The following is a 24,655-nucleotide window of genomic DNA, read 5'->3' as shown; positions in this document are numbered from 1 at the left end:
ACGTCTCTCGCGGCGCAAGCCTCAACTCTAGATTCAAGTTTGGGTCCCGAGAAAACCATGGCATTGCGGACACGCCGCTGCGAAGGGCACCTTTCGCGCTTGCACCCAGGCGAGGTCTGTTAAGAATAAAAACCAGCGGTACTTGCCGGGGCGGGTCCGGGCGGCGGCTCCGCGGGGAAGTTCCCCCCGAAAGTTGGGCGCGGGGCGGGCGGTGGGGTGGGCTGGGGGCGGTGGGGTGGTTTTGTTTTGTTTGGGTTTTTTTTTTCCTCCTTTCCTTTTTTTTTTCTTTTTTTTTTTTTGATGTCGTTTATTTAATTTTTTTTTTTTTTTTTTTTAGGATGCTGCTGCTGCTGCTGCTGCTGCTGCTGTCGATTCTCCCCCGCTGCCGGCTCAGATGCCGGCCGAGTACTTCATGCGCTTCTGCTTCTGGCGCTGGTTGCAGAACCAGACGCGGACCACGTTCTTCTTGAGGTCCAGCTTCTCGGCGATGGCGGCGATCTTCTCGGAGGAGGGCCGGGGCTGGAGGGCGAAGTAGGCCTCCAGCGAGCGCTTCTCGGGGGCGGCGATGGAGGTCCGCTTGCGCTTCTTCTCGGCGCCGCTGAAGAGCTCGGGCTTGGCCAGCTTCTCGCGGTGGGACTTCTCGGCCTCCTCCAGCCAGGCCTGCAGGATGGGCTTGAGGGCGATCATGTTGTTGTGGGAGAGGGTGAGGGACTCGAAGCGGCAGATGGTGCTCTGGCTGAGGGAGCCCACCCCCGGGATCTTCAGGTTGGCCAGCGCCGAGCCCACGTCGGCCTGGGTCACCCCCAGCTTGATGCGGCGCTGCTTGAAGCGCTCGGCGAAGGCCTCCAAGTCGCGGGGGTCGGCGTCCACGTCGCTCATGCAGCCCATGTGGGCCGGCAGCCCGTGGGCGTGGGCCATGCCCAGCGCCGCCGGGTGCATGGGGTTCATGCCGGCCATGTGGGGAGCGTGGCCCGGCGTGGAGACCACCGCGCCGTCGGGGGCCGCCATGGCCCCCAGCGCCAGCCCCGGCGTCAGGTGCTCCAAGAGTTCCCCCTCCAGCGCCTGGTGGGGCTGGTGGTGGTGGTGGTGGTGGTGGTGGTGGTGGTGGTGGGTGCCCGACAGGGCGGACGGGTGGGAGATGGGCACCGAGGAGGAGGAGGCGGCCGAGGTGCAGGGGATGGTGTTCATGGTGTGGTAGGTGGCGTCCGGCTTGAAGGGGCTGTGGTGCGGCGGGTGGTGGTGGTGGCTCTTGCTCGGGGAGACGATGTCCACCGCTGCCAGGGCTTCGGCGCGGGCCAGCAGGCTCTCGTCCAGACCGCCGAATATATTGCTCTGCAATTGCAAATAGAAGGCACACATAACGCTCAGCAGGGAATTCGCCTCCCCGCGCACTCCGCCGTGCCACTAAAACCTTCCCAGCATGTTAAAAGAGAAATCCTGGAGAAGGAGGAGGAGGTGGGGGGGGAGCAAAGCGGGGCGGGGGGGGGGAGAGGAGAAGCGGGAGCGAGCGGGGCGAGGGAGCGGGCGCGGCGCGCAGCCGCTCGCACGGAGGCAGCCGGCGGCGGGCGGGCGGACGGACGGACGGACGGACGGACACACGCAGCAGCCGCGCGCAGCATCCCAGGTCATAAAAATTAATACGGGCGGCAAGAGCCGCCGCATGCATAAGTTGGGCGAGCGCCCGGCGGCGCCGGGTGATTTGCTGCGCGGCCATGAAAAAATCATCAGGCGGATCCGGGGGGCCGCCGAGGGGCTCCCCTTAAAGCGGGGCGGCGGGCGGCGGGCACCTACCGGAGGGGCGGGCAGGCAGGCCCGCCGCATCGCCTCCGCGCCGCCGCCGCCGCCGCCGCCGGGGCCGGAGCCCGAGCCGGAGCCGGAGCCGCCGCTGCCGGGGCCGGAGCCGGAGCCGGGGCCGGAGCCGGAGCCGGTGGTGCCGCGTCCGGCGGAGCCGCCGGTGCCGGTGCTGCTGGGGGAGCTGGCGGCGGGGGCGGCGGCGCCGGCGGAGGGGCAGGGCGAGGCGGTGTGCAGGGCCGAGTACTTGGTTTCGTGGAGGCCGCCGCCGCCGCCGCCGCCGCCGCCGCCGTGGGGGAGGCCGAAGGGCTGCTTGCTGCTCAGGGACATCATCATGGTGCTCGCCGCCGCCGCCGCGGCCCGGCCCGCCGGCAGGCGGCCGCCGGAGGAGGGCAGGGGCGCGGGGGCCGGGGGCCCGGACCCCCCGGAAAAGCCACAGGAGCCCCGGCCCCCCCCCCGCCCCTCGCCCCCACCCCTCGGAAAAAAAAAAAATAAAAAAAAAATAAAAATCAGTCAATCGATCGATCGGTCCCACTCGCCCCCCAGCCGGCTGCCCGAGCCCCGGCGGGGAGGAGGACGCGGCCGGGAGAGGCGGCTCCGGCGAGCCGGGGATGCGCGGGGGATGCGCGGGGGATGCGCGGGCTGCCTCCCGCCCGCCCGCCCGCCCTCCGCCCGGGCGCTCGCCGCCGTCCGCCGCCGCCTCCGCTCCGGCGCCGGCCCTCGCCTCTCGCGAAGTGCCCTCCCCGCCGCCGCGCCGGTGGGTTTTACTCTCTCCCCTCCCTCCCCTCCCCTCTCGCCTGTCACTACAGCCCAACTCCTCGGGAAGGGCCCTCCGCGCCTGCCTCCTCGGCCCCGGCCCCCTCCTCCGCCGCTCCCTGCCCGCCCCCCGCCGCCCCCGCGCCCACGCCCACGCGTGCTCCCACACTCACCGCCGCGCCGCGCCCCGCCGCCTCCCAGAAAGGGGAGGGAAAAAGCCAAAAAAGAAAAAAAAAAGGGGGGGGGGGGGAGCGGCCACCTCGCCGCCTCACATCCACCCTCCATTAAAAAAAAAAAAAAAAAGGGGGGGGGGGAGAAGAGAAAAGTCCCTTCCAGGCTCACCCCGAGCCCACGGCCAAAGAGTGTCCCGGGCGCTGCTCGCCGCTCCGGTGGGGGCGGCGGGGGGCGCTGGCCGCTGCGCGGGGGCCGCGGAGGGAAATGCAGGGAGCGGCGGCCGGGGTCTGTGTGTCGTGTCGTGTCGTGTGTGTGTCCGTCCCCCCCACGGCGTCCCCCACCGGCGGGGAGCCGGAGGGATCCTCCTGCAAAAGCGCACCGCTGTCCCGCCAACTTCCCCCTGCCGCTCTCTTCGAAAAAGAAGAAAAGAAGGAAAAAAGAAAAAAAAAAAAGAGGGAGAAAAGAAATCGGGCAAAGTCAGTTTTACTGAAGGTGGCCGGGTTTATTTCCATGAATTTCACTTCGCAGCAGGAAGGTTAAAATAAGTGCTTAGGTGTTTAATTTCTCACCTAAACAGCAGACTTGGTAATTTTAAGGGAAATAAAAAAAATTACATTGTATCAGCTCTCACTGTCGCCAGCTCGGAGAAATGAAATAAATCAAAGTTAAAAGCTTGAGTATCATTTAATTATGGTGCGAATAGCGCTTGGAAAGAAGTAGAACAACATCTCTAAACAAATTATGGCCGGGCCAGGAAGGAATTATTAGATTGAAATTTCATTTAGGCTCGGGAGACACAGCGCTTCAATATGTAATCTGTTATGCCTCATCTGATTTGTATGCTTAATTCAGCTTGACGAATTTATTAGTTTTCATAATAGTAAAAAAATTGAGCAGCACTATGGGCTAATGCATTGTGTGTACTATAAATTGTATGTCACCGTTGAAAGGCTGAAGTCTATAGAAATCTTTTATTAATGACAACATAGGAAAGAGGATTTTCTTGCAAGCCTTTAAGGAGTTCATGCCAAACCTCCACGCTTCGTGTCTCGGTAGGCTATTAACATATCGTCATACTAATTAGGCTACTTCATGAGTGATATAATTTCAAACTTTAAATTATGTTCTAATTAACGAGGGTTGTCCAATTTGCTTAATCTTCAAAAGGCTTTTGGCTTGTCTAATTAGTCGAAAGCATCGAGCATCTCCAACGCCCAAGAAAAAAAGCCATCGATAACATTTCGCGTGTTTTCAGCACAGCCCGGGCAGAGCCCACGCGGGGCGCGGCCCGCCGGTGGCGGCCAGCGGCTGCCGGGGAGGCAGGAGCCCGTCCCCCGCCGCCTGCCCTCCCCGCAGCCCCGGGCCGCTCCCCCCGGCCCCCCCCGGCAGCGGCCGCAGCCCCTTCGCGCTTCAGCACGGGCGTGCCAGGAGGTGTGCGGGCAACTGAGGAACGGCTCCCGCTTTCCGGGGAAAGGAAAAAAAAAAAAAAGGAAAAAAAAGGAAAATACCTCGTCGGCGCTGGGAAGTCCGAGGGCAGCCAGCCTGCCGGGTCCGCGGAGCCGGGGAAGGGGCTTTGCCCGCCCGGCTCTCCGGCTGAACTTTGGCGGAGAGGAGGGCGAGGAGAAAAACCTCTCCACGCTCTACATTTAACCCCTCCCGCACTGAGTTTAATTACTCGCAATAGTTGGTCTAATGTATGCTGTCACACGGGAGAACCGAGAATGCATATCGTTAATATGAATTAATCTTGATTTTAATGGCAACTGACAACCGATCTCCAAAACGCCGAGCGCTTAGCACCGCTCCGAACGGCGGCCGCGGGGCCGCAGCCGGGTGCGGAGCAAGGCGGCCGGAGGGAGCCGGGCAAACTTTCCTCGCTGCCGGGCCCGGGGGCTGACCGGGGCCCGGGGGTCCCGGCGGGGCCGCGCCTGCCGGTGGCTCCCCGCGCTGCAGGGACGCGCCGATGTACCGCGCCCTGCCCGCGGCACCGCCGCCCAGCAACCCCCCTTTTTTTGTTGTTTCTTGGGGTTTCGGGGGTGTTTGGGGATATTTTTTGGGGGGAGAGAGACGCCGCCATGCCCAGCTGCACCCCCCGCCCGGCGTCGTGAGGGGAGCCGGCAGCAGGCGCGGAGCCCCCGCCGCCCCCCGGCAGCTCGCCGGCCCTCCGGGGGCCGCGGGCCCCGCAGCCGGCTCCGCGCACCGGTGGGCCGCCTAAATAAAAGGAGACCCCCCCCCTTTGCCCCCCGCTTACCCACGCCCACACCCTGACCCACGCAGACATCTGGGGAGAAATCACTGTCGCCTCTCATGTATCCATGTTCTGATTTACGATTAAAATTTAAAGACGCGCATTCATATTTTACCGAACCTAATGCGCCCTATGAATTTTTAATCCGTTAGGATGCGGGCTACACTTCGAGCAAACTCTACCTTTGTTTTGAGTGCGGGGCAGCGCCGGGCCCCGGTTCTGCCGGAGGGGCGGCCCCGGTGCCCCACACCGCCCCCGGCCCCCGCCGCCTCCGGGCCGCTCCCCCGAGGCTCCGGGGACGGGGACGGGGGGGGGGGGCGACCCTGCCTCGCCGCCGCGGGGGGCACGGCGGGGGCAGGCAGCTGCAACCCGCCGAGCCGCGGCAGCCACCGGCCCGGGACGCCCCGTCGGGGCAGCCCCGCACCCCCGGCGGTGCCTCCGCACCCCCGGCACCCTCGCTTCCCCCCCCCCCCGGCATCGTCGCCTGCACCGGCTCCCGCTCCCCCTCGTCCCTCCTCCCGGTCTGGTTTCGGGGGCCGGTGCGCGGTGCTGGGCAGACACCGGGGGAGGGGGGGTGCACCCTTGGCGGCTCCCCCGCCGCCCCCCCGGAGGCGGGATGGGCCCCGCCGGTCCCCGCCGGCCCCCCGGCCTCGCCGAGGCCGCGCTGCCGCCGCCGCAAGCCAAGTCAAGTCACGAAGTCAAACTTAAAGCCCGGAACGATCAATGAAGACTTTTGCCGTCCGTGGCGCCTCGTGCTTCCTGGCACTAAAATAAATGCAAGAAATCGAAACTTAATTACTTGAAAGAAATCCAGAAATCCCTCTGCATAATTTATCCAGGCATTTTGCGTGGCGTTTGTGGTGAACGCACGCGTTTAACTCCGCACGCTCCGCTCCCCGACGCCGCGCAGGGGCGAGAGGCGGCCGGCTCGTCCCGGCGGACCCCCCGCACCCCCCGGCCGAGGGGCGACGGGAGGAGAGCGGGGGGGGTCACCGGAGAAGACCGCGTTTCTGCCTCGGGGTCGCCCGGCGCTGAGCGTGTGTGTCGTGTGTCCCCCCATAGCCCCCGGCTGAGAGCATCCCCCGGGGCAGGGATGCGGGCAGGGCAGCGTGCGGTACCCTCTCCTCTTCTCCTCTCCTCACCGCCTGCGAGGTCTGAGCCCCGAGCCAGGCACTCGGCAGATATTTTCTGATCAGGAGTGTCTGGCGTAACAACCCGAGTCTCCGAAGCGTAATGGAAAGTGCCAATAAAGTAACTCAGTTATTCTGATAAACTTCCCCCCTTGTCTTTGACGATACCGCCGTGGCCTCCGCGGTCCTTCTTATGAATAGGGTATGACACCTGCTAGCTGGGGGTAGTATATTAACCGGCAACGCGGCGATGGCCTCCTCGTTTGCCATCTAGCCTGGCTGCCGAGAGCCCGCTCGGCAAGCCTTCCGCTGAATTCATTAGGACTGGGAGTCTGCCGGCTCGGGAGCAAACTTTATCATAGACACCTCGTCGAGAAGTTGAAGTAATGTTATGAAAGAATGAAAAATACATTTGGGAGCTGCCTGGAAACTGAAGTACATTTTGATTTAACTTACATTAACAGAAACCTAATGTAAAAGTGAAGGGATCTAACAAAACCATTAATAATTTAAAAATAATTACAGATAGTCTATCCTTACTATTCATAACCACTCAACATTTTAGACAAAGAAAGCTGAATATTCTTCGTGGGAGAAAGATGTGAGCAGACTGCTAAGCAGCAGCCGTCCGGCTCACGCTGCCTCTCCTCCTCTCGCGTCCGCCGCACGTTCGCCACGGTACCCGGGGCACCATCCAAAAAGTACTTTTCCAGGAGGGAGGGTGAGCGCTGGCTGGAGGTGGAGGGCAGGTCCTGCCTTTGTGCAGGGCTTTTTGGCAGGCGTAAGGCACCAATTTCAACCCCTCCTTCTTGCTGGAGTTGCCCTTTGAGGTGGGCCCAGCCTGATAGGGGAGACCAAGTTGGTTCTCACACCTCCTTGGGCTGTCACGAAGCTCTGCCAGCCTTGGAGGCCTCGGGAAAGGCCTTTTCCATCCGTAGCCTTGGTCAACACCCGTGGCAACGGTGACTCTCCTGTCCCACGCTGTGCCGTGCTGTTTAACGACAGCTGATATCAGCACCATACATCATCTGCTTGGCTTGCCATGGCTCCCTACAAAAGTTATTTTTAAGGCGTCCATTTTAATTCAAGTTTCCATCATACGCTTTATAGCTCAAGGGTCTTGAGCGTGCTGCGAGGCCATGATTTTGCCTGTGTTTCTGTTCATTTGGGGTTTTTTTGAGATACACCTGCTGTCCAAACACTGTGTAAAAGCAGCTGGATATGAGGCAAACTTCACTGTGCTTTCTTTTCCTTACAGGTAAAGATAAAATTGTAATGAGGGAAATTCACAGATGTAAAGTGGCTTCTAAAGGAAAAGAAATAGCAGACAATACAAAGCAGATAAGAAATTCTGATTTAACTCTCACAGGAACCTATCTTACAAATAGGCTCACAGGTGGGATCCCTTCCTAACCGCTTCCCCAACGGCTCCTTGCACTGAAAACATTAAGATCTCATGGATCATTAAAAAAATAATCCTATAAATCACACTGTGGATGTCCTTGGGACTCTACTCTTGCTGATTTAGACAAAACCCTGGTATCTTAGATTACCCTTCATTAATTATTTTCATTAATTTCCCTTGTTATAGATGTATTATCACAAATCATATTCCAAACACATCCCCTAATTAAGCACGAAATTCCTCTCTACCTCCGTATGCCATTTAAATGGAGCAATGAGAACGCGCGTGTTCAGCCCGGTGCCCGGAGGCTGGTGGCAGGCAGTCGGTGCGACAAAAGACAGTGCTTGCATGTCAGCTGTCTTTTGGGACTTGCTCTAACTCAGAGAAAATATTTTTATTTTCCATTTGGTCGTCAACACAGGCATGTTCTCAGCTCAGAGCTCTTAGCCCTTCCAAATTTTCGGTGTCCTCCATTTTCTTCTCCAGTGTTTTCAAGGTAAAGCTGAGCTCCTTTTCTCCCCCTTCCACCATGCGAGGTGTTGGCTGATCTCTTTGTACGTCCCCGGGATTCACCAGGCACCGCAGAGCAGCCTTCCCTTTTCAGCCAGGAAGAAAAACTATGACAGGCGATAAGCATTGAAAAAAGGTGATGAAAACCTCGCGTTTCTGAGAAGGCTGTCACCGATGGACAGACGCAATTTTAAAAATGGCTTATCGGTTGTGTCACTGGATCAGCGTTTGTACCTCAGAGCCATTAAATAGTGTGCTAAAATACTTGTCTAGGTAGACAGGGTCCTGCGGCCCCACGTGAGAGGCGTATAATGTGCAGCTGTGGTATTCGGTGTCTGCCGTGAGATGTTCTGTGTTTTCCACGGTCTCTGTAGTTTTGGTGATGTCTTGCATGGACTCATCCTGCTTCATGAATGGGTAGCGGAAAACATCTGTGAATTTTTCTGTTTACTCCCTTTGATTCAAAGTCCACACAATCAGAGCGTGACGGCACTTGCCCCTGGCTGGTGAGGAAGGCCCACTAGGACCAGCATCTGGTAGAGTATCAGATATGTGCTGAAGCATGGATCCCTGCAGGACCAGGAACCCTGAGCTCAGACCTAGTCTACAGGCTCATCCTCCGTGAAAACCAGGTTTTAGTTCTCAAAAGATACATCCGTGCATAAGAGCAATGATAATGTTTGGGGGTGGGTCCACCTTATATGTGGACATAGACACTTGTCTATGTTTCATTCAAAGCTAATCGCAAATCCTCAACTTTTTTTTGCCCCTCTTCTTTTTTTTTTTTTTTTGTTAAAATTCAGTAGAAATGCATTCCACCTTTCCTACAACCTCTGGGTGTACATCAAAAGCCCTTCCCTTCATACATAGAGCATAGGCAGGTATCTGCCTGTGTTCTCCTGTCCCTTTTTATACATGAAATATTGTATGTTCTGAAGACTGTTTATATAATGAAATGAAATTGTGAAATGCCTCTGCAGCTCATATCAACATTTCCTATTGGAAACAGCCTGTTAGGACTATGAAGCACGTATCTCTCGCAGTCCTGAGACAGCAATCAAATTCCAGTGAAATCTCTTACCAAAGGCAATCAAGTCGATCAATGGGAGCTTTGCCAGTAACATCAAACCTGATGAAATGGTTCTGTGTTAAGAACTGCAAATATACACGTGGCAAAGAGGACAGATCAGAAAACAGGACTATGAAGGTAAAGAAAAAATGCAGAAAGAAAAGAGATTATACTCCAAAACGAAAAATGCAGGAGATGAGTAATCGACTTGACATATACAGCCAACCCAATACAGGGGCTAAAATGCAGACAACTCCGTTTATAGCCTGTAACACAAACTTCTGCAGAGGCGTTTACTCAGAAGAACGCTTATCCATGCATCCTGCTTTAAATATTTTACTGAACTGGGATGAGCTACACTTGTGCTTAACGGCTTTACTGTTTGTTTTGATGGGGGAGACCTGGGACAATCCAAAGAGGCTGTCATTTTCAAACTTTCAGATACCATCATCAAGCTGCATATGTCTGCGTGTGTGTCTGTTGCTATGTATATATAGTAAATATGGCATCAAATCATATTTTTACTTGTTAACCCCTTAACAGTTACGTTGCTTAGTAGGTACCCTGACATAGCGAACTTATTTGAGTGAAATGCCCTTTGTTTTTCTTGTTTAGGCCAGCACGTTTCCTTGGAGTAAACGAATTCGTTGCTGCACACCCGTGAGACGGAGGCAACGCTTTCCAACAGGTCCCAGTATCCGCGTCTTTCCCAGTGACTTGGGCTCCCAGCACACTTGCCTGCCTCTGAAATGTTCCCGCTGGGTCCAGACACTCTAGCCCAAAGTAGGCCAAAATGGGGGTGGGGGGAGGTTGGTTTTTTTGTTGTTGGGGGGAATTTTGCGTTTGGGGTTTTTGTTGTTGTGGGTTTTTTTAGTTTGATATAGTTTTTAATAATGTTCGTGGATATTTTTTGAATGAGGGGGTTGGATATGACAAAGCTTTTCCAACTGCTAAAACTTGCCTGCTTTAAGTGCTGACAGCTGTGGGATGGCTCTTAATGAGGAGGGATGGGCTTGGCAGTGCCCTGCCCGTGGTCTGTCTGTCCGTCTGTCCTGGTGACCGGTGGGGCAGCGGCCGGGGGGGTCCCACTGCATGGTGGGGAGGGATATGGGGGGCTGAATTACTGCCACCCCATCTGTATGAATACAGCCGGGGCACCCTGGGGGGACGTGAGAGGAAATTAAGGGCAGCTTGTGGCTGGGGGGGGGCTGCTCCCCTTTTTTTTTTTTCCTGGGAGACCAGGGCAGCCCAGATGCCGTGGAGATAGGCTCAGGACCAGGATCCTGCCCCCCCCTCCCGGTCTTCCCCCTGTCCGGCTCCAGCGGCCCCAGGTGATGCTTTAGGGTGGCAGAGGCTGGTGGCAGCTGGAGCTTGTTTGTGTTTCTGTGGGTAAACCTGTGGTCAGGCCCCAGGGAGCCACCGAAAGTTTGCTCCGGGAGGGATGACCCTGGGACGCTCTTCCCAGTTGCAGGGGCAGGGCAGGGGGTGTCCTGGGGCAGGCGTCTCCCCACTGCCTGGCATGGTCCCCCTGTCCCCCGCTTCCCACTCCTGGTTTCGAGGGAATAGGGAAAATTCCTCTCACTTCTCAACCGGGGCCAAAAGCAAACCCTCCTCAGGATTCCCAGCAGAGTGCTGCCACCCACCTGCTGCACGGATGGTGCGAGAGGTACGTCTGGGAAGGAAAGGTGGTTTCATTCTTACTTTGTCTCTCTGTTACACCTACTGTCCTTCCATGCCCCCAGTATGCCATCTCATGGCATGTCCTAGTATGATGCAGCATGCTGTATTGTGATTTCAATGTAACAGTGGGCATGTTATTTTATTTTAAAAAAAGCCCCAAAGGCAGGAGACATGTCAATCTAGAAAGAAGATGGTTCAATCTGTACTCATCAATTGCTCAGAATACTTAAAAATGAACTGAAGGACCAGGAAAGCTCAGGAACCTGATAAATTAAGGGTTACGTGCTTGGAGGCCAAAGCAACTGAAGTTCATGAGTTAGCAAGGCCAGGCTGCTTTAGGTACTAAAAGGTAGTGGGGGGGTGGAATCAAAAACAAAGCAGGTGGGTAGAAAGAATATCCTCTTGCAGACAAGTGAGGGGAAGAGGGTGATGAAAAGAGTTTTGTTTTATTTGATTCAAAATTGTGCTCCAGCTGTGGGCAGGAGCCTGTGCCTGTTCTGTGGGCTGGGTGAAGCCTGTCTTGAGAAGGGAAGGAGGTAGGGTTGGTTTGCAGCCCTGCTGTTTTGGGGCCTGCTGCAAAAGTCAGAAGACTTGTGTAGGATTTGATGTTCATTATTCATACGGTTGTGTTTTAGCAGGGGTGAGCTCTCTACACATGGCTGTCATTTTCACAATCTTTCACATAAGCTGTGTCAGCACAGCCTTCATAAATCTCATTTTTACCAAAGATTTATGATATAACTGTAAATGTGTGCTCTGAACTGGTATCTTCCATAGAGGGTTTTAGTGAGGGAATCTTATTTTTAGAGGGTTGGTGCATTTATTGTCTATGCCGAAGATACATGATGAAAAATGTAATTTATAATGTGGCCTAATAAAAATGGCTGGTCTTTGAGGGGATAGCAGATGTAGTCCCATACCTACACAATATCTTTTTCAGTAACATTTTGATAAGGACTGTACATGTGCGTTATAGTGGTGTGAGAGGTGGTGACAGTGCATCAGGCAACTGTAGGAGATGCTGTGTCAACTCTGACCTTATCAAGCAAGACCGCTATGCCTGTACAAAGCAGTCAAGTTGGACAAAGGAGAGAAGAAACACTCATTCAGCAGAGGTACAGGGCTAGATTCTGCTTTTATTTATTCCCCTTTAAGTCAGAAATAACCGAGTCAACTGGAAGCATCTTTGCTCAATTAATACATGTGTGAATGTTCCAAACATTTCAGTGTTCTTAAAAAATTCAACCAGACCTGTGAATAGCTGGGTAGCTTGCTTCTGAGAGCTGAGATACGCCACCCCCTGTACTGCTGTTTGGCAAGACTGCACATTTTAAAGAGACAGTCCAATGTTACAGCCAGTTTTAAGACAGGCTGCATTCACTATTTGATTCTGCGTGGTATTGCCATACCTGTTTATTTCATTGTAATCATGGTAACTTTTTTCAAGCAAATCAAGCTGCTACACATAAAGTGGTGGAAAACAACAGATCTCTATATCTGTATGAACAGTGGCTCGTTTTCCCCTTACTCAGGGACTTTGTGCGCTTAAGGTGCTACAGGCATCTGCAAAGCAAAAGCCATGGAAATGACAAAGGAAAGCTGGGCTGGTGCATTTTTCATTATGGCAAAGCTCCTGCCAAGTCAAAGACTAGCCATCAAATGAGAGTTTCATCTGAATCTAGAGGAGAGACTTAGGCTGGACTAGTACTACTAAAATTAAGAAACTGCTAAGTGACATTTGCAGTCTTGTTTTGGTGGTTTCTGTTTGGTGGTTTTTGTTGGTGTTTTGTTCTTGTTTGGGTTTTTTTAGTTAAAGAAATAACTGGCAAACCAGAGGCTATAAAAACTTAGTTGCTTAGTGTATACACACAGTTACCTATTGAAATCATCATCCCACTTTATATTATGCAAGCAGAAATGTCTATGTATGTTAGTACTTTCCTAGTTTGTTAGTTAATGTACAAATGAATTGGACCTTAAATACTGTAATGGCACACATCAGCATATTAAGATTTCAGGTTATAGCAATTGTTCAGTTAAAGGCTATAACGTTTGATAGGTCCTCTAGATAGAAACATCGCCTTTTAGATAAAACACCTCCACAGTTTTGGAGAGGACAAAAATGAAAAATTTAGTCTTTATCTGCTCATGGTTTTTATACCATTTTTCCAAAACACATGCTAGTATGAATTCTGTGATTAGCTGAAAGAGAAGCAACTTTGGTCTGAGTTGTCTATGTGTACTTCAGATTGCTAAAATCGTGCTGTTCAGAACTTGCTTGAAGTCTACTGATGGTTTATACTTATGTGCAAATAACCTTTTTTTTTAATCTGCCCCTTATTGCTATAATCTGTCATGAAGAAAAGAGTGAGAACAGCATTTTGAAGCAGGTAGAGGGTGGTGGGATCACAGGTGATGGCAGCGCAGGGTGCGAGCAGGAAGCACATGCCTCCTGAGGATAACTTTTGTTACTTAGTGAGGTCTATGTTTCAGAGGAAAAGCAGCAGAGGAGAGCAAGAACTTCATGCTACATGGGAAAAAGTAGACTGCTACATCTTCAGGATGAAGACTTTTGTTCCTCTGGCGTCGTGAAAGTTAGTGCTGTAGGGGATGGGGTTTTTAAACTTGTTTTTCATTAATCCTTGCCTCTGCAAAAGGAAAATCTTCCTTCAGGACTGGTCCAAGGTGTGGAACAAACACACCCAGGAACCGGGACTGATGCTTACTACCTTCTACCTCAGGTCCCAGACACTTAACTGACTTGCTGATACAAAGATGTCTGTGTGTGCATTTAACTGAAGCATCTAATATCATACCCACTGCTGAAATGAAACAAAATAGGAGATGGCTACAGAAACATGAAAATCTAGCCAGGAGGAAAAAAAATATATACTGAGTGGTTGGGGTGAGGGTGAAGGAGCACAGTAACCCCACGGTAGTCATTACGTGCACTGCTTGAAGTACCCCTTGTAGCGGCACTTGGATGCTCCAGTGCTGAGCACCAGTACGATGACCAGAGTGGAAGGAGAGGTCCCTGCTGGACCGTGAGTGTGGGCAGGGGGTGAGGGGTGGGTGCTGCCCATGTGTGCTACCAGGACCTGGCGAGAAGGGCGAGCTGTCAAGCAGGAGGATGAGGTTCCTCTGGCTTAATGTGATGGTTTTATTATCGTAAACTCAGCTGATAACAGAGGAAGTCTGGAGCAAGCATGGGTTTTCATAACCGCAAGGGAGAGTCCCGAGAGAAGGCTTTAGGTGTTCAGGCTCAGCCTGTTAGCCACAGTGACTGTGGCTGGTTTGGATTTGTAATTTCCGGAAGCAATTAACACAAAAAAACAAAACACTGACTCAACCAGGTGGAGCAAATATCATATGTTTCGGTACTTATTCAAAAGTTTTTTTTCATTCCTGCATTTAGCTAACCGAGTCGAGGAATTTCCTTTTTCTCCCCATCCGAATTGAATTAAATCAAGATTTTCATCCCATTTGTTTCAAGATCATGCTCCAGAAAACTCTAAACAAAAATGCTGTGGCTAGCGACTGACAATGCGTTCGGGGCTTAGAAAGCAGCCACTGAAAGGTGTTTTCTGTTTGAAGCTTCCTGCTGGCTCCAAGTTTTGAGAAGTTCAGACTGTGTAGGCCCAGCTGCCATCCAGGCTGGTAACCACCACAGACCCACCTTTCCTGTTGTTACTTCACGTTCGGTGAGAGTTTGACTGCAAACAGCTGAAATCAGATACTAGTCCCCTGTGTAGAGTATGCTGGAGACTTGTGTCCTGTTGGTCTTGGAGTAAATTGAACATAGTAGGTTTGGCAGTAGGTGGACTTGATTTTTTTGGGGGGGGGGGTGGTGTTTTGTTTTCCTCCCACCCCCGTAAGAAGCTGACCAACCGATGGTGGTGGAGGATAATTCCTCTTAATTATTTTAAACGATGAAGCAGTTTGTTTAGTAAGTGGGATGAGGCATGAGCGTGAGGCTGCCTGCTCCTTTTCCAGCAGAGGTGGGTCCCGGCAGAGCCGGGCTCTGCCCACGCCGGGCCCCTGGGCATCGCTGGGGCTCGGCTGCGGGACGCTGCGGGGTTGTCGGCTCTTCGGAGCGACTGCTGTCTTCTGGTACGCGGTTACGTGCTGAAAAGCACAACGGCGCTTGCTTCTGGCTGGGGTCTTCGGAGGCTGCTACGACACCAATAAGTGAAAGTTAATTGCAAATTTATTTCTAGGTAGCAATAAGGGAAAAACACTTGGGGCCAGTTTCCTTTAAAGAAAAGGGGGGAAAAGCCTGTTCTACACTCATTTGATTAACCCGTGCTGTTAATCATTGCCAGGTTTATGAACCTCTATTATAAACTTGTTACTCTAAGGGGTTTCGGTTCAGTGATTGAAAAACAGCTCTAGGGCCTGGGTAGGTAAGAGTAGCAAGAAGTACAAGTACAAGCACTGAGCCTTTGAAGAGGTGTATAAATAATTAGCAACATATTTCATGTGGACTCTTTCGTCAAGAAACACTGTCAGACCTGGGACTTTATCAGAACATGATGAAAATGTAGAAAGAGCTCTATATTTATTCCAGCATAACAATGTTGAAATCTAAAATAATTTGGTATATTAGAAGCTATTTTAGGTCGCAGGTAACAGCTCTGCACTGCTGAACTGCTCTTGTATCTGCTGCGGTTTCTTCAGAAAGCAGAAAGTGTCTGAAAGGTTCTTTACACTCTCGTGTCTTTTGAATCTTAGATCCATATTTCATGGTTGCAAAACATACAACACAGGTGAAAACCTGAACTGCATCTTAATAAAGCAAAGTGATAAATAAATACTAGCCCATGCAACCTCAGAAGGTAGAGGGAGATATAGCATGGAAAGTAGAAAACAAAGGTGGGAACTCAAAACACTGTAGTGGGTGGGGGGGAAAACAAACCAAAACCCTCTAGGACATACCTGTGTATCTCACTCAAAAGAAAGTGGCAAAAAGTTTGTTCTTACTAATAAACAACAAACACAAATCCTTCTAACAAAATATAGGTATCTGGAAGCTAATGGCATCGCAAGTGTCTTAGATAAAACAGTGCTGTGTGTTCTAATCATGGTTTGTTTTAGCATCATTCCAGTTGGTTTGTGGTTTATTTTGTTTGGGTTTTGGGGGGGTTTTTTTGTTTGTTTGTTTGTTTTTCTGTTTATGTGGTAAAACTGTTTGCTTTTTAGGGCAAGCCTTCTGCTCTCCCATTTTCAAGCACTAACCCTGATCTCTAGGGAAAAGCCCCAACTCTACCGGTTGTAGATGGCTTTGCTCATTCCCACCTGGAGGAGGAGCTCAGTGGGCATCAACATGAGTTTTGTCCAACTAAGAATTCATTTTGGCCTCAAAATAACCCAGCGTCAGCCAGTGGGTGTGGGACCCCCATGAGAAACCCATGCGCTCAAATGCAGAGGTTATTTTAGCAGAAATGTGCCGGTCTCTGCTAATTTCAGAAATGCTAATGAGACTTCAGCGAGGTCAGGACTTCACAAGTGCTTTCTCTATTAATCTGAACAGAATCAAGATTTCACTCTTCACCTTTTTCTACCAAGGCTTTCTGCCCAGCTTTGAAATCTGGAAGAATAAATCAAATTCAAAGAGTGAACTTCATTTTGCCTCCAGTTTGAATGTTTGGGCTGAGTGATGGTAATCTTAGTGCAAGACCACAGGCCAGTGAATTTCTGAGTTGTGGGCATGAGGCATTTTCCGCCCCTTCTACTTCCATTAGGAATTACATAGACCTGTTTAAATAATGATTACAGTTATTTTTTTAACAGATTTCGTGCTTGTGTGCATTTGTATTTTAAGTAGCTAGTACTTAGCTAGCTTTAAGTTGTATTTGTTCATTGTGCTTGTCAAATAATTTTAAAGGAATATGCTGTGTTACTGAAGAATGGTGTTCTCTATTTGCACGCTATGTGATGTGAAATGCAATGGGATCTCTACAGAATATAATAGTGAAATGAGAAGTTACAGCTGATATGTGGAAGGAGATAGCATCACTCTTAATCCTCCCAGGCTTAGCTTGGCAGCGCGTGAGCTCCTAAAGAAATACCACGAGGCAAAACGGGATCCGATGGGTGCCTGCGGGCACTGCCTGTGACTCTAGCCGTGCAGTCAGTGTACGGCTGCTCCCTCCTGCCAGAGGCACCGGTGTGAGCGGGCCAGGGTTTGCCCACGCAAAGAGCTCTGCAGGACCCACGGACAGTTTGTCACAAACCCCGTGAACTTGGCGGCAAAGTCCTAGCTGCAATTCTGCACTGATCCAAGCGTTACCCCTTGGTGAAGCACTATCCAAGTCAGCTTTTTTTGCTACGTAAATTTTCATTTCCGCTCTTGCTAAGAGTGAACTACTCTCTCATTTTTACATTTCTGTCTCTAAACTTGCCTTTGCCCCTCAAATGGGAAGCTGTGTGCAGGAGACTAACGTTTAGGCGCCAGATAAAATATCCAGATAGATACAAAACCAGCCCCTCCTCCTTAACAAAGCTGGTTCTTCCCACCCTGGTTTTAAACTGGAAGAAACAGTGTAGAGATCCATAAACTTTGGTAAGGTAAGCAATGGAAAATGCAGGTCCATATTTTCTTGTCTACCTCCAGTCTCTTCTGGTGTCCACTGGAAGCTGACACTAACCTGGCTATTTCATGCCCCACAGAGTCAGACTGACTTATTTGGTAGCCATCTCTATGGTGAGTTTGATTTTTATTTTCAGGGTAGCCATAGGGCAGGTATTACTCTTGACAAGTGAGTGGAAACCGTGCCACTCAGCTATTACTTTTTAATCTGCTAAGCAGGAAAGTGAGCCTTTTAAGTGCCTGGCTTGCGGGAGGTCATCATTAGTCTGTCAAGGTATTTCTTTATTGCTATCTTCCATAAATGTATTTGATATGGCAACTCCTAGTTATGTTGTTTTGAACAGACAAGACGTACTGTTTATGAAAACAGACTTCTTAAAAGCAAGCTGTGGTGGCGGGTAAAGGAGGAGAGGTTGTTTACAATATTTTAAGCCAAACGGTTCGTTTGGCAGAAGGCTTTCTGTAACAAGTGAGAACAACAAGAATTAGCTCTCTCAGCACTTCAACGAGCAGAGATTTTTGTCTGTAATGAGAAGAATGAGACTTGCTTGACATAAACTACAAAACAACACAGGAAAGATGAAGAAGGAGGGCAGAAATACATTACTGAAGGTGAGGAGAAACAAGTTCACTGCTCTACTGTGAATTCAAGATTCTTGCTCATTATAATGTATAATTACAGCTGGCATCATTCCAGAGGAGGGGTTGAAAGAAGGTAGGTCTTACCAACCACGCTAAATCCTATTGAGGAACTGACCACAGCACCATCCTACCTGAGTTCATATAATCCAAATCATTCCCATTTTATTCTTCTGTACCGGGTCCTTCTTTATGCAGAAATGCAAATTCTCTTTGGACTCCTGAGATTTGAAAACTGATTAGAATTTTTATGTTCCTCTGTTAAGGGTAAAAATAGGTTATCCCAAGATAGACAGCCCCCCAAATTATATACTGATCTGAGAAACTGGGAATAGCTTACTTCTGTCATTAAATGAATAACTACTTTCAGCAACCAGTGCCAATGACATAGCTGTGCCTCTTCTGAATTTCTCTTGTCTTTCTGCATTTTTTAGCAGTTTAGTGATAAGTTTACTAGTGCCAGATTCTATTTACTTGAAGTAGGATATTCATCCATGTATCATTTAAAAGCAAATCTTTGGTTTGCTTTCTAGATCTAGTATATGACTGAGAGCAGCAGAGAGATTACATATGTGGCTACCCTGATTTCCTCTGCAGCTCTCCCAAGGAGCAGAGCTTGAACTCAGTGAGGAGACTGGGCTGAAGTTTGGCTGTCTGAATTTGTCTGGGCAGATGCGCATACGTGTGGCCTCTAGGGCATGGCTTTTGTTTTTAAAACCAATGATGGACCAGGATGCTGTAGGACAAAGTGAATATTTATTGAATTCAAGCTGAGGATGGTTGTTGGATATTTCCTGTGTAATGAAATTGTAAGGCTCCTACTTTTTCTTTCTCCCCCCCCGATTTTCTTTCTCCCTCTGAGAGCGATTGCAAGGCTAGGTTGCCTTGCTGGAGACCTGCTCTTTTCTCACCAGTAAATGATGTAATCCAAGCAGTGGTGGCTGCGCACAGATGACTTTGGACCCTGGTTTCCTGGCTCTGAAATACCTGTCCATTTGGTGGTGTCAGGACAATGATTGCTTTTCCTCTGGTCTGGCTCCCAAAGGCACCTCGCATAGCCTAGTTACATTGACGTTGTTGTTCTCTTTCCAAGGTCTTCTGACAGCCTCAGAACTGGAGCTACCCATAAAGTATTCACTTTGTCACTTGCTCTCCCCCACTCTTGTTGGGTGTTTCACGGCAGCTGTCTCGGCTTCACTCCCCTCCTCGACCTGTAGCGCATCGTGTGTACGTGTGCTTCGTTTCATTGAGAGCTTGGGATAGGAAACTGGTGAAGTGGTCTAGTTGGAGGGGGATAGTAAAGAGGGAGAAGCTAAGTATGTAACAGAACTAGTCTTATTTGTGCAGCTTTCCTTCTGTTTGGACACAACTGTGTGCTGTTTATTGATATTTCATTTGTATTGCACACACACACTGCTAAGAATGGTGCTTATCTAGGCATAAAAAGGCTATTAATAACTGATCCTAATGTACCTGTGAGTTCCCAGAATCTTATTACAGAAGTCATTCTTTTTGCCCACTTCCACTCCAGTGCTAGAGGCTCCACTTGCTTCTGCTTACTTTATCTCCAGGCAAGCCCATGATTTTTTGATTATATAATGAGAATAGCTAAGAAAATCAAGACGTCTAAGGATCTTAAAGGAACTACATAATTCTTACAAAAGAGTTTAAGAAGAATTATTTGGAATTATTTATTCCTTTTATTTCCTGCTGGCAATACTATTTTCTTTACTAGAGTTGTCCAGGGGAAGTAAAAATGTGTGTTAAAGCCAAGGGGGTCTATATTCCACTATATTTTACCTACAGTTTTTGGTTTAGACCCTGATCTGTTACACAGCCATAAAACAGGGTTAATGTGATTGTAATAATAGACACAAATCAGGGTTAGGTCTGCTAAGCATAAAATGAGAATTATATTGAAGTAAAGATTTATGGGGCCACTTCTAGTTATATCAGGCAAGGAGAAAACCATGAATGTCTTCTGTAAGCACGTGGATATATGCAAAAAAAAAAAGCTATGAGGTTATATATAATCTACTGAACTCTATTCTTTTTCGTCTATATGATAAAAGATTTATTAAAATCAGCAAGAGGAAAATGAGCCAAGCTTTGTTACTATGAGAGAGTTCTTATGATTTCAGGACTATGGTGTCAGTTTGGAAAACAGAGGGTATTTTTTTGTTTTCTGGGTTTTTTTCCTCCACACTGGTATGAACTATAATTAAACCAGGTACCCATATGTTTACATAGAAAGACAAATGGTCTGTTTATTTCAGCAGCTGTTTAACAAGCCACCAGCACAATCAATTAAATTAATCCCAGGAAATAAAACTTGAAATAAAGATGATATCTGAAATCATTTTTATTCATGGTTAGAGACCATGCAGATTCTTTTGACAAGTTGAAAAATCTTATGGGTGATGTTGAAAACTTCAATGTACAAGTGCTAATTCAATTTCAGGGCAAAAAACCTGACTTGATAGAATGGTTTCTGTAGAGATATTACTAGAATAGCAAACCCCCAAGCAATACAAAGGCAGCCAGAGTATTGTATGCTCATTACCTGAATTTTCAAACACTTAACAACTGTGAGAAGTATGAATATGCAAAGCTTCCAGACTCTGACCAGCATTTTTCTCATTCTTTTCTATTCCTGGAATGAAAAAGCCAGTGGTTTATGTCGTTACATACATATAACTGTTATTAACTTAATTTAAAGTTGCGTATGATATAAAGTCATAGGTCTCTAACTCAGCACAGCATTTAAGTAAATCAGCCCCTTCACCAGCTGCAGCACCTTAAATATGTGTGCAAGTGCTCTGTTGAACTGGGTCTAAAATTTCAGCCCTTGTATCCTCACAGCTGTTATGCAGGGGAGATGAAAAGTGGACCTTGCATAGACAGCACAATATTAAAAATTTATTAAATCACAGTGATGGAGATTAAAATATTAAAATGGGAATGAACTCTTGCCTTTAATCGTGAGAGTCCTAAACAGTCATCCTCATATCTAGAAGAAAAAACATAGGAAAGAGAGCCTTATAATGAATGTCCCATGTGAGGGAATGGTTTGAATAAGAATTCCCCTCCCATGTGGAAGACCCCTTGACCTCCGTGAGGATTTCGGGGACTTACTGCCACATCAGGTCTGAAGGCTCGAAAGGCAATGTTAATTTGCCTAATTTTAAGTTCTGGGCCAGATCCTGCAAGCTCTTGTTTGCATATATAGTCCATTATGCCTGAATATTTTGTGGTGGCATTTTATGACAGATAATGCATCAGCCCTGATGTTTTAACTGGAAATGTGAAATACCACAAAGTGCGCACCACAGTTACACTGGCATTGTTGCCTGACCCGTACCTTCTGCTTTTTCTCATATGAGCAGTGCCACTGATTTCTGATAGACGCCCTCCCCCCTGCCCCGAGATATTTGTGCAAGACTTAGGATCTTTGCTTACTCCTGAATGCTCAAAGCTTTGACATCTAATCTTAAACAAGACAGTAAAAACTACAAAAGTATGTTTGGGGTTTTTTTATTTTGCAAAAGCTAAAATCATGTTGCTATAAAAAAAGGACATCAATCTCTGCAGGTTAAGGCTAACAGGGCAGTAGCAAATCTGTTTATATTAGACTGTCTCTTAAATATAAGAAAAATGTTTTAAAAATAAAAAAGCTGAACTGTGTATAACGCTGAAGAATGCCACAAAAAAAACCCCCAGTTGATGTGCCATGAAGGCTTTTATCTTTTACAAGCCAAGTTTTTATTCTGTACAGGCATTAAAGGATTTCTTTTGGGAGCTTTTCTTCTGAGATACCTGTAGTCTTTCTCCTCCTTGCTAACTCTTGCTGGTGCTGTTTGCAAGAGACTTCTCAGCTGCTCGAGTCCCTGGATGGTGGCAAGTAGGCAAATATTCTAGGTTGTGACAAAAGTATTGAGTCTGCAAGCAAAGAGCTGGCAATATCTGTATTTGCTCTAGGCTCCCAAAGTCCTAGTGCTCTGATCACTTCCATGGGACCTGTTGGAGCACATCTGTCTACCTTTGCTTCAGCCTGAATGCTCCTGTTTGCGGAAACCAAGCAGTACAGCGGCCAGTCGAGCAGCACTGGGTTGTGTTTCAATACGGAGGTACGTGATGATGTGCCCTGGGAGGTGGAAAGTGCTTCAGGGTCCTTAGTGTATGCTAAATCACAGTGGAGGACTGGAGGGGGAACGTCATTGCAGTCTGGAAATGTGGCTGGGATCTGGAATGAGACTCACTAAAAGCAGAGCTCCTCGCTTGTTTATCAGCGTCTCCACAGTGAATTTCCTCCACGGACAAATTTTCTACTGAAATTTTTCACGTCTCCATTACTTAACCTGAACTGTGAAAATTAGTCCAAGTTTCTGCTTAAATATTGTCAAAAAATGTGTCCACCCACTTGTTTAATGTCTGTACTAGCTGACACATGTATTATATGCAATTTACTGACCTCAAGGAATTCTTTTATGATAAAAGAAAAAGAAGCCTGCTGGTCTTTAAAGCACTAAATCATTGGTAAAATAAGCATCTCGTGCAAATGAAGAGATAAGCACAGGGAAGGAATGGTGTCACTTTTAGGTGCCCAACGTTCATAGCGTGACTCGGTCTTAACTACAGAGGGCACTGCCAACCACTGACAGGAATTTAAGGTTTTAGCTGCCATGTGGCTTCCTATCTAAGAATTGACAAGTAATTTGAGTAGTAATCAATATGCTCCTGCTTCCTGGAGTTGTACGCATTTCCTAATAATCAATACAAGTTTTTGTTTGGCTGTCATTGTTAAAGATGATCAGAAAAGAAGGGGTTTGTGAATATAAATGAAGCATCCTATTGCTCTAGGCTGTGCTATGTCTAACTTGTGCAAAATGATGTTACTTGGTGTTAAATCCGTAGCTTTCTTTTTGCATAAGAAGGCTGGCTCTGTATTTGGGAATGCTGAATAGAAAATTAAAAATGCAGGCCAGTCTTCAGGAACATTTTACTTACTGTTTTAATAAATTTTTGTTTATGCCTAGAGGTGCCATGAAATTACCAGCCAGACATTAATATACAGTACACAAGGGATCTTGTATATAAGCAATGATTATTACTGTGTGACTCAGATGAAGCTTGCTATATACACAGATAGCTGCTGGACGGGAGATGAAAAGTGAATACCTGTCTGGATAAAGAGTGGTGGTGGATGTGCATTCTGTCGGGTATGTTTAGAAGTAAGCCATTTTTTCAGAGTAGAAGCATGACTCAAGGGGACAGTGATCTGTCATGGTAGAAACACCTTCACTTTCTTTCATAAAGTAATGGAAGGCGAGCACATGGTATGGATGATCCTGGAGCTAATGGTACTAAGCATTTCCAAGTGAAGTATTGCTCTGGACCCCCTTAACCAAGGAGTCTGCTTTAAACCACCAAAGCATCTGCTTCAGTTGCTGACTCTGAGTGTGCAGGGATGTGGGAAATGGTTAATTCCAAACATGGCTTGCTTTCTGTACTACTGTGTCCACAGCGAGAACATCACTGACGGAAGCGAAGATTGCAAGAACAAGCTGGAGTAAATGTGGGCCAGGGACACCACACTGGAAAGCATCTGTCCGAGTAAGAGGGTGGAGAGGTAAAATCAGAAAGATGTATTTTGCTGCAGGGCTTGTGCTTGCATGCTTCCACAGACAGGTACAACTTCAAATGTGGGACTGCAGGAGTGTTGTAAGTTCATCTAGAAGGAAGAAATTCAAAATCCCTCCAGCTCCTGAAAAAATGTATGCCAATTAATTCTGAATTGGGATTTTCCTTTACATTTGATCTACTTAAGAATGCACCACAAGGAAAGCTTCCTACGAGGAAAGCTTAGAAATGCTCTCAGGGAAAAGGCACCATCATAACTCTCCCACTTCCTAAAGGGATCGGGTTAGAACTCTGCTTAATGCACATCCTCTGAAAGAAATATAAGGCCCTACCTAATACAGCTTCCTAGGTTCTGCCGCAAAAAAATAACCAGACAATACCTCTCCATCTCTGCCCTTCTTGTTTCTAGCTTCCCTACTGCGCTTTCTGACTGACTTACACCTACAAAAAAATGAGTTCCTTCCCTCGTTTACTACAGCACAAGGCTCTGGCATTAAAGCCGCTTACAGGGAATGAAGTCGCGGAGACTGGATGAGACCTGTGAAATGACCAATACAAAATCAGCCTAAGATGACCTGTGTGGTATAAGCTGGATAGATGACAGGCAGCCGACAGTGCTGCTTGGAAATCTTTGTGAAACGTGATTACGTTGTAGGAATATTTCAAGTTCACAAAAGAATAACTCTTCCTTTCCTTGGGAATAGGAAGGAGAGGGTAGAGTGTCCTGATAAAGGTGTGGGGCAGATGCTGAGCACGAGAGAAGGGAGGAGTGAGAGGGCTTAGCAGCTGTGTTGGTTGTGCCAAAGAAATAGGTGGTGGGTGTTCAAGCACTGGATGTGCCAGAGATGCAAAAAGTCTTGCCTCCTGGTTAATGAGGCAGTAGTAAGGGAAACTAATTCACAGTGGAAGCAGAGCAGCATGACAGTTGCCTTGGATAGAAAAGGCTTTCCCTTCAGGACACATCCTTCATGGTGCTGTTTACCTTGGAATGATACAGACCCCAGAACTCTTACCTCAGGGTCAC

At 48.7% G+C, this 24,655-nt stretch overlaps 1 protein-coding gene across 1 annotated transcript; it reads right to left on the bottom strand.

Moving 5' to 3' along the window:
* Positions 1 to 28: 28 nt before the first annotated feature.
* POU4F2 (POU class 4 homeobox 2) lies at positions 29 to 2,243 on the bottom strand. The gene is made up of 2 exons (XM_069780367.1): positions 1,792 to 2,243; positions 29 to 1,332 (listed from the first exon to the last, which is right to left on the bottom strand). The coding sequence occupies exons 1-2, from the start codon at positions 2,125 to 2,127 to the stop codon at positions 391 to 393; spliced, it is 1,278 nt and encodes a 425-aa protein (XP_069636468.1). The 5' UTR covers positions 2,128 to 2,243; the 3' UTR covers positions 29 to 390.
* Positions 2,244 to 24,655: the final 22,412 nt, after the last annotated feature.

This window comes from Haliaeetus albicilla, chromosome 1 (assembly GCF_947461875.1).
Source record: "Haliaeetus albicilla chromosome 1, bHalAlb1.1, whole genome shotgun sequence".
Lineage (NCBI taxonomy): Eukaryota > Metazoa > Chordata > Aves > Accipitriformes > Accipitridae > Haliaeetus > Haliaeetus albicilla.
The sequence above is the reverse complement of the archived record's forward strand: the minus strand, read 5'-3'. Positions and strand labels throughout refer to the sequence as shown.

What these genes read in the sequence shown, in the direction of transcription:
- POU4F2 (XM_069780367.1), bottom strand. Translation starts at nt 2,127, where the DNA reads ATGATGATGTCCCTGAGCAGCAAGCAGCCCTTCGGCCTCCCCCACGGC. An exon ending in CCTGCCTGCCCGCCCCTCCG is followed by an intron (nt 1,333 to 1,791) that starts GTAGGTGCCCGC and finishes TTGCAATTGCAG; the next exon opens with AGCAATATATTCGGCGGTCT.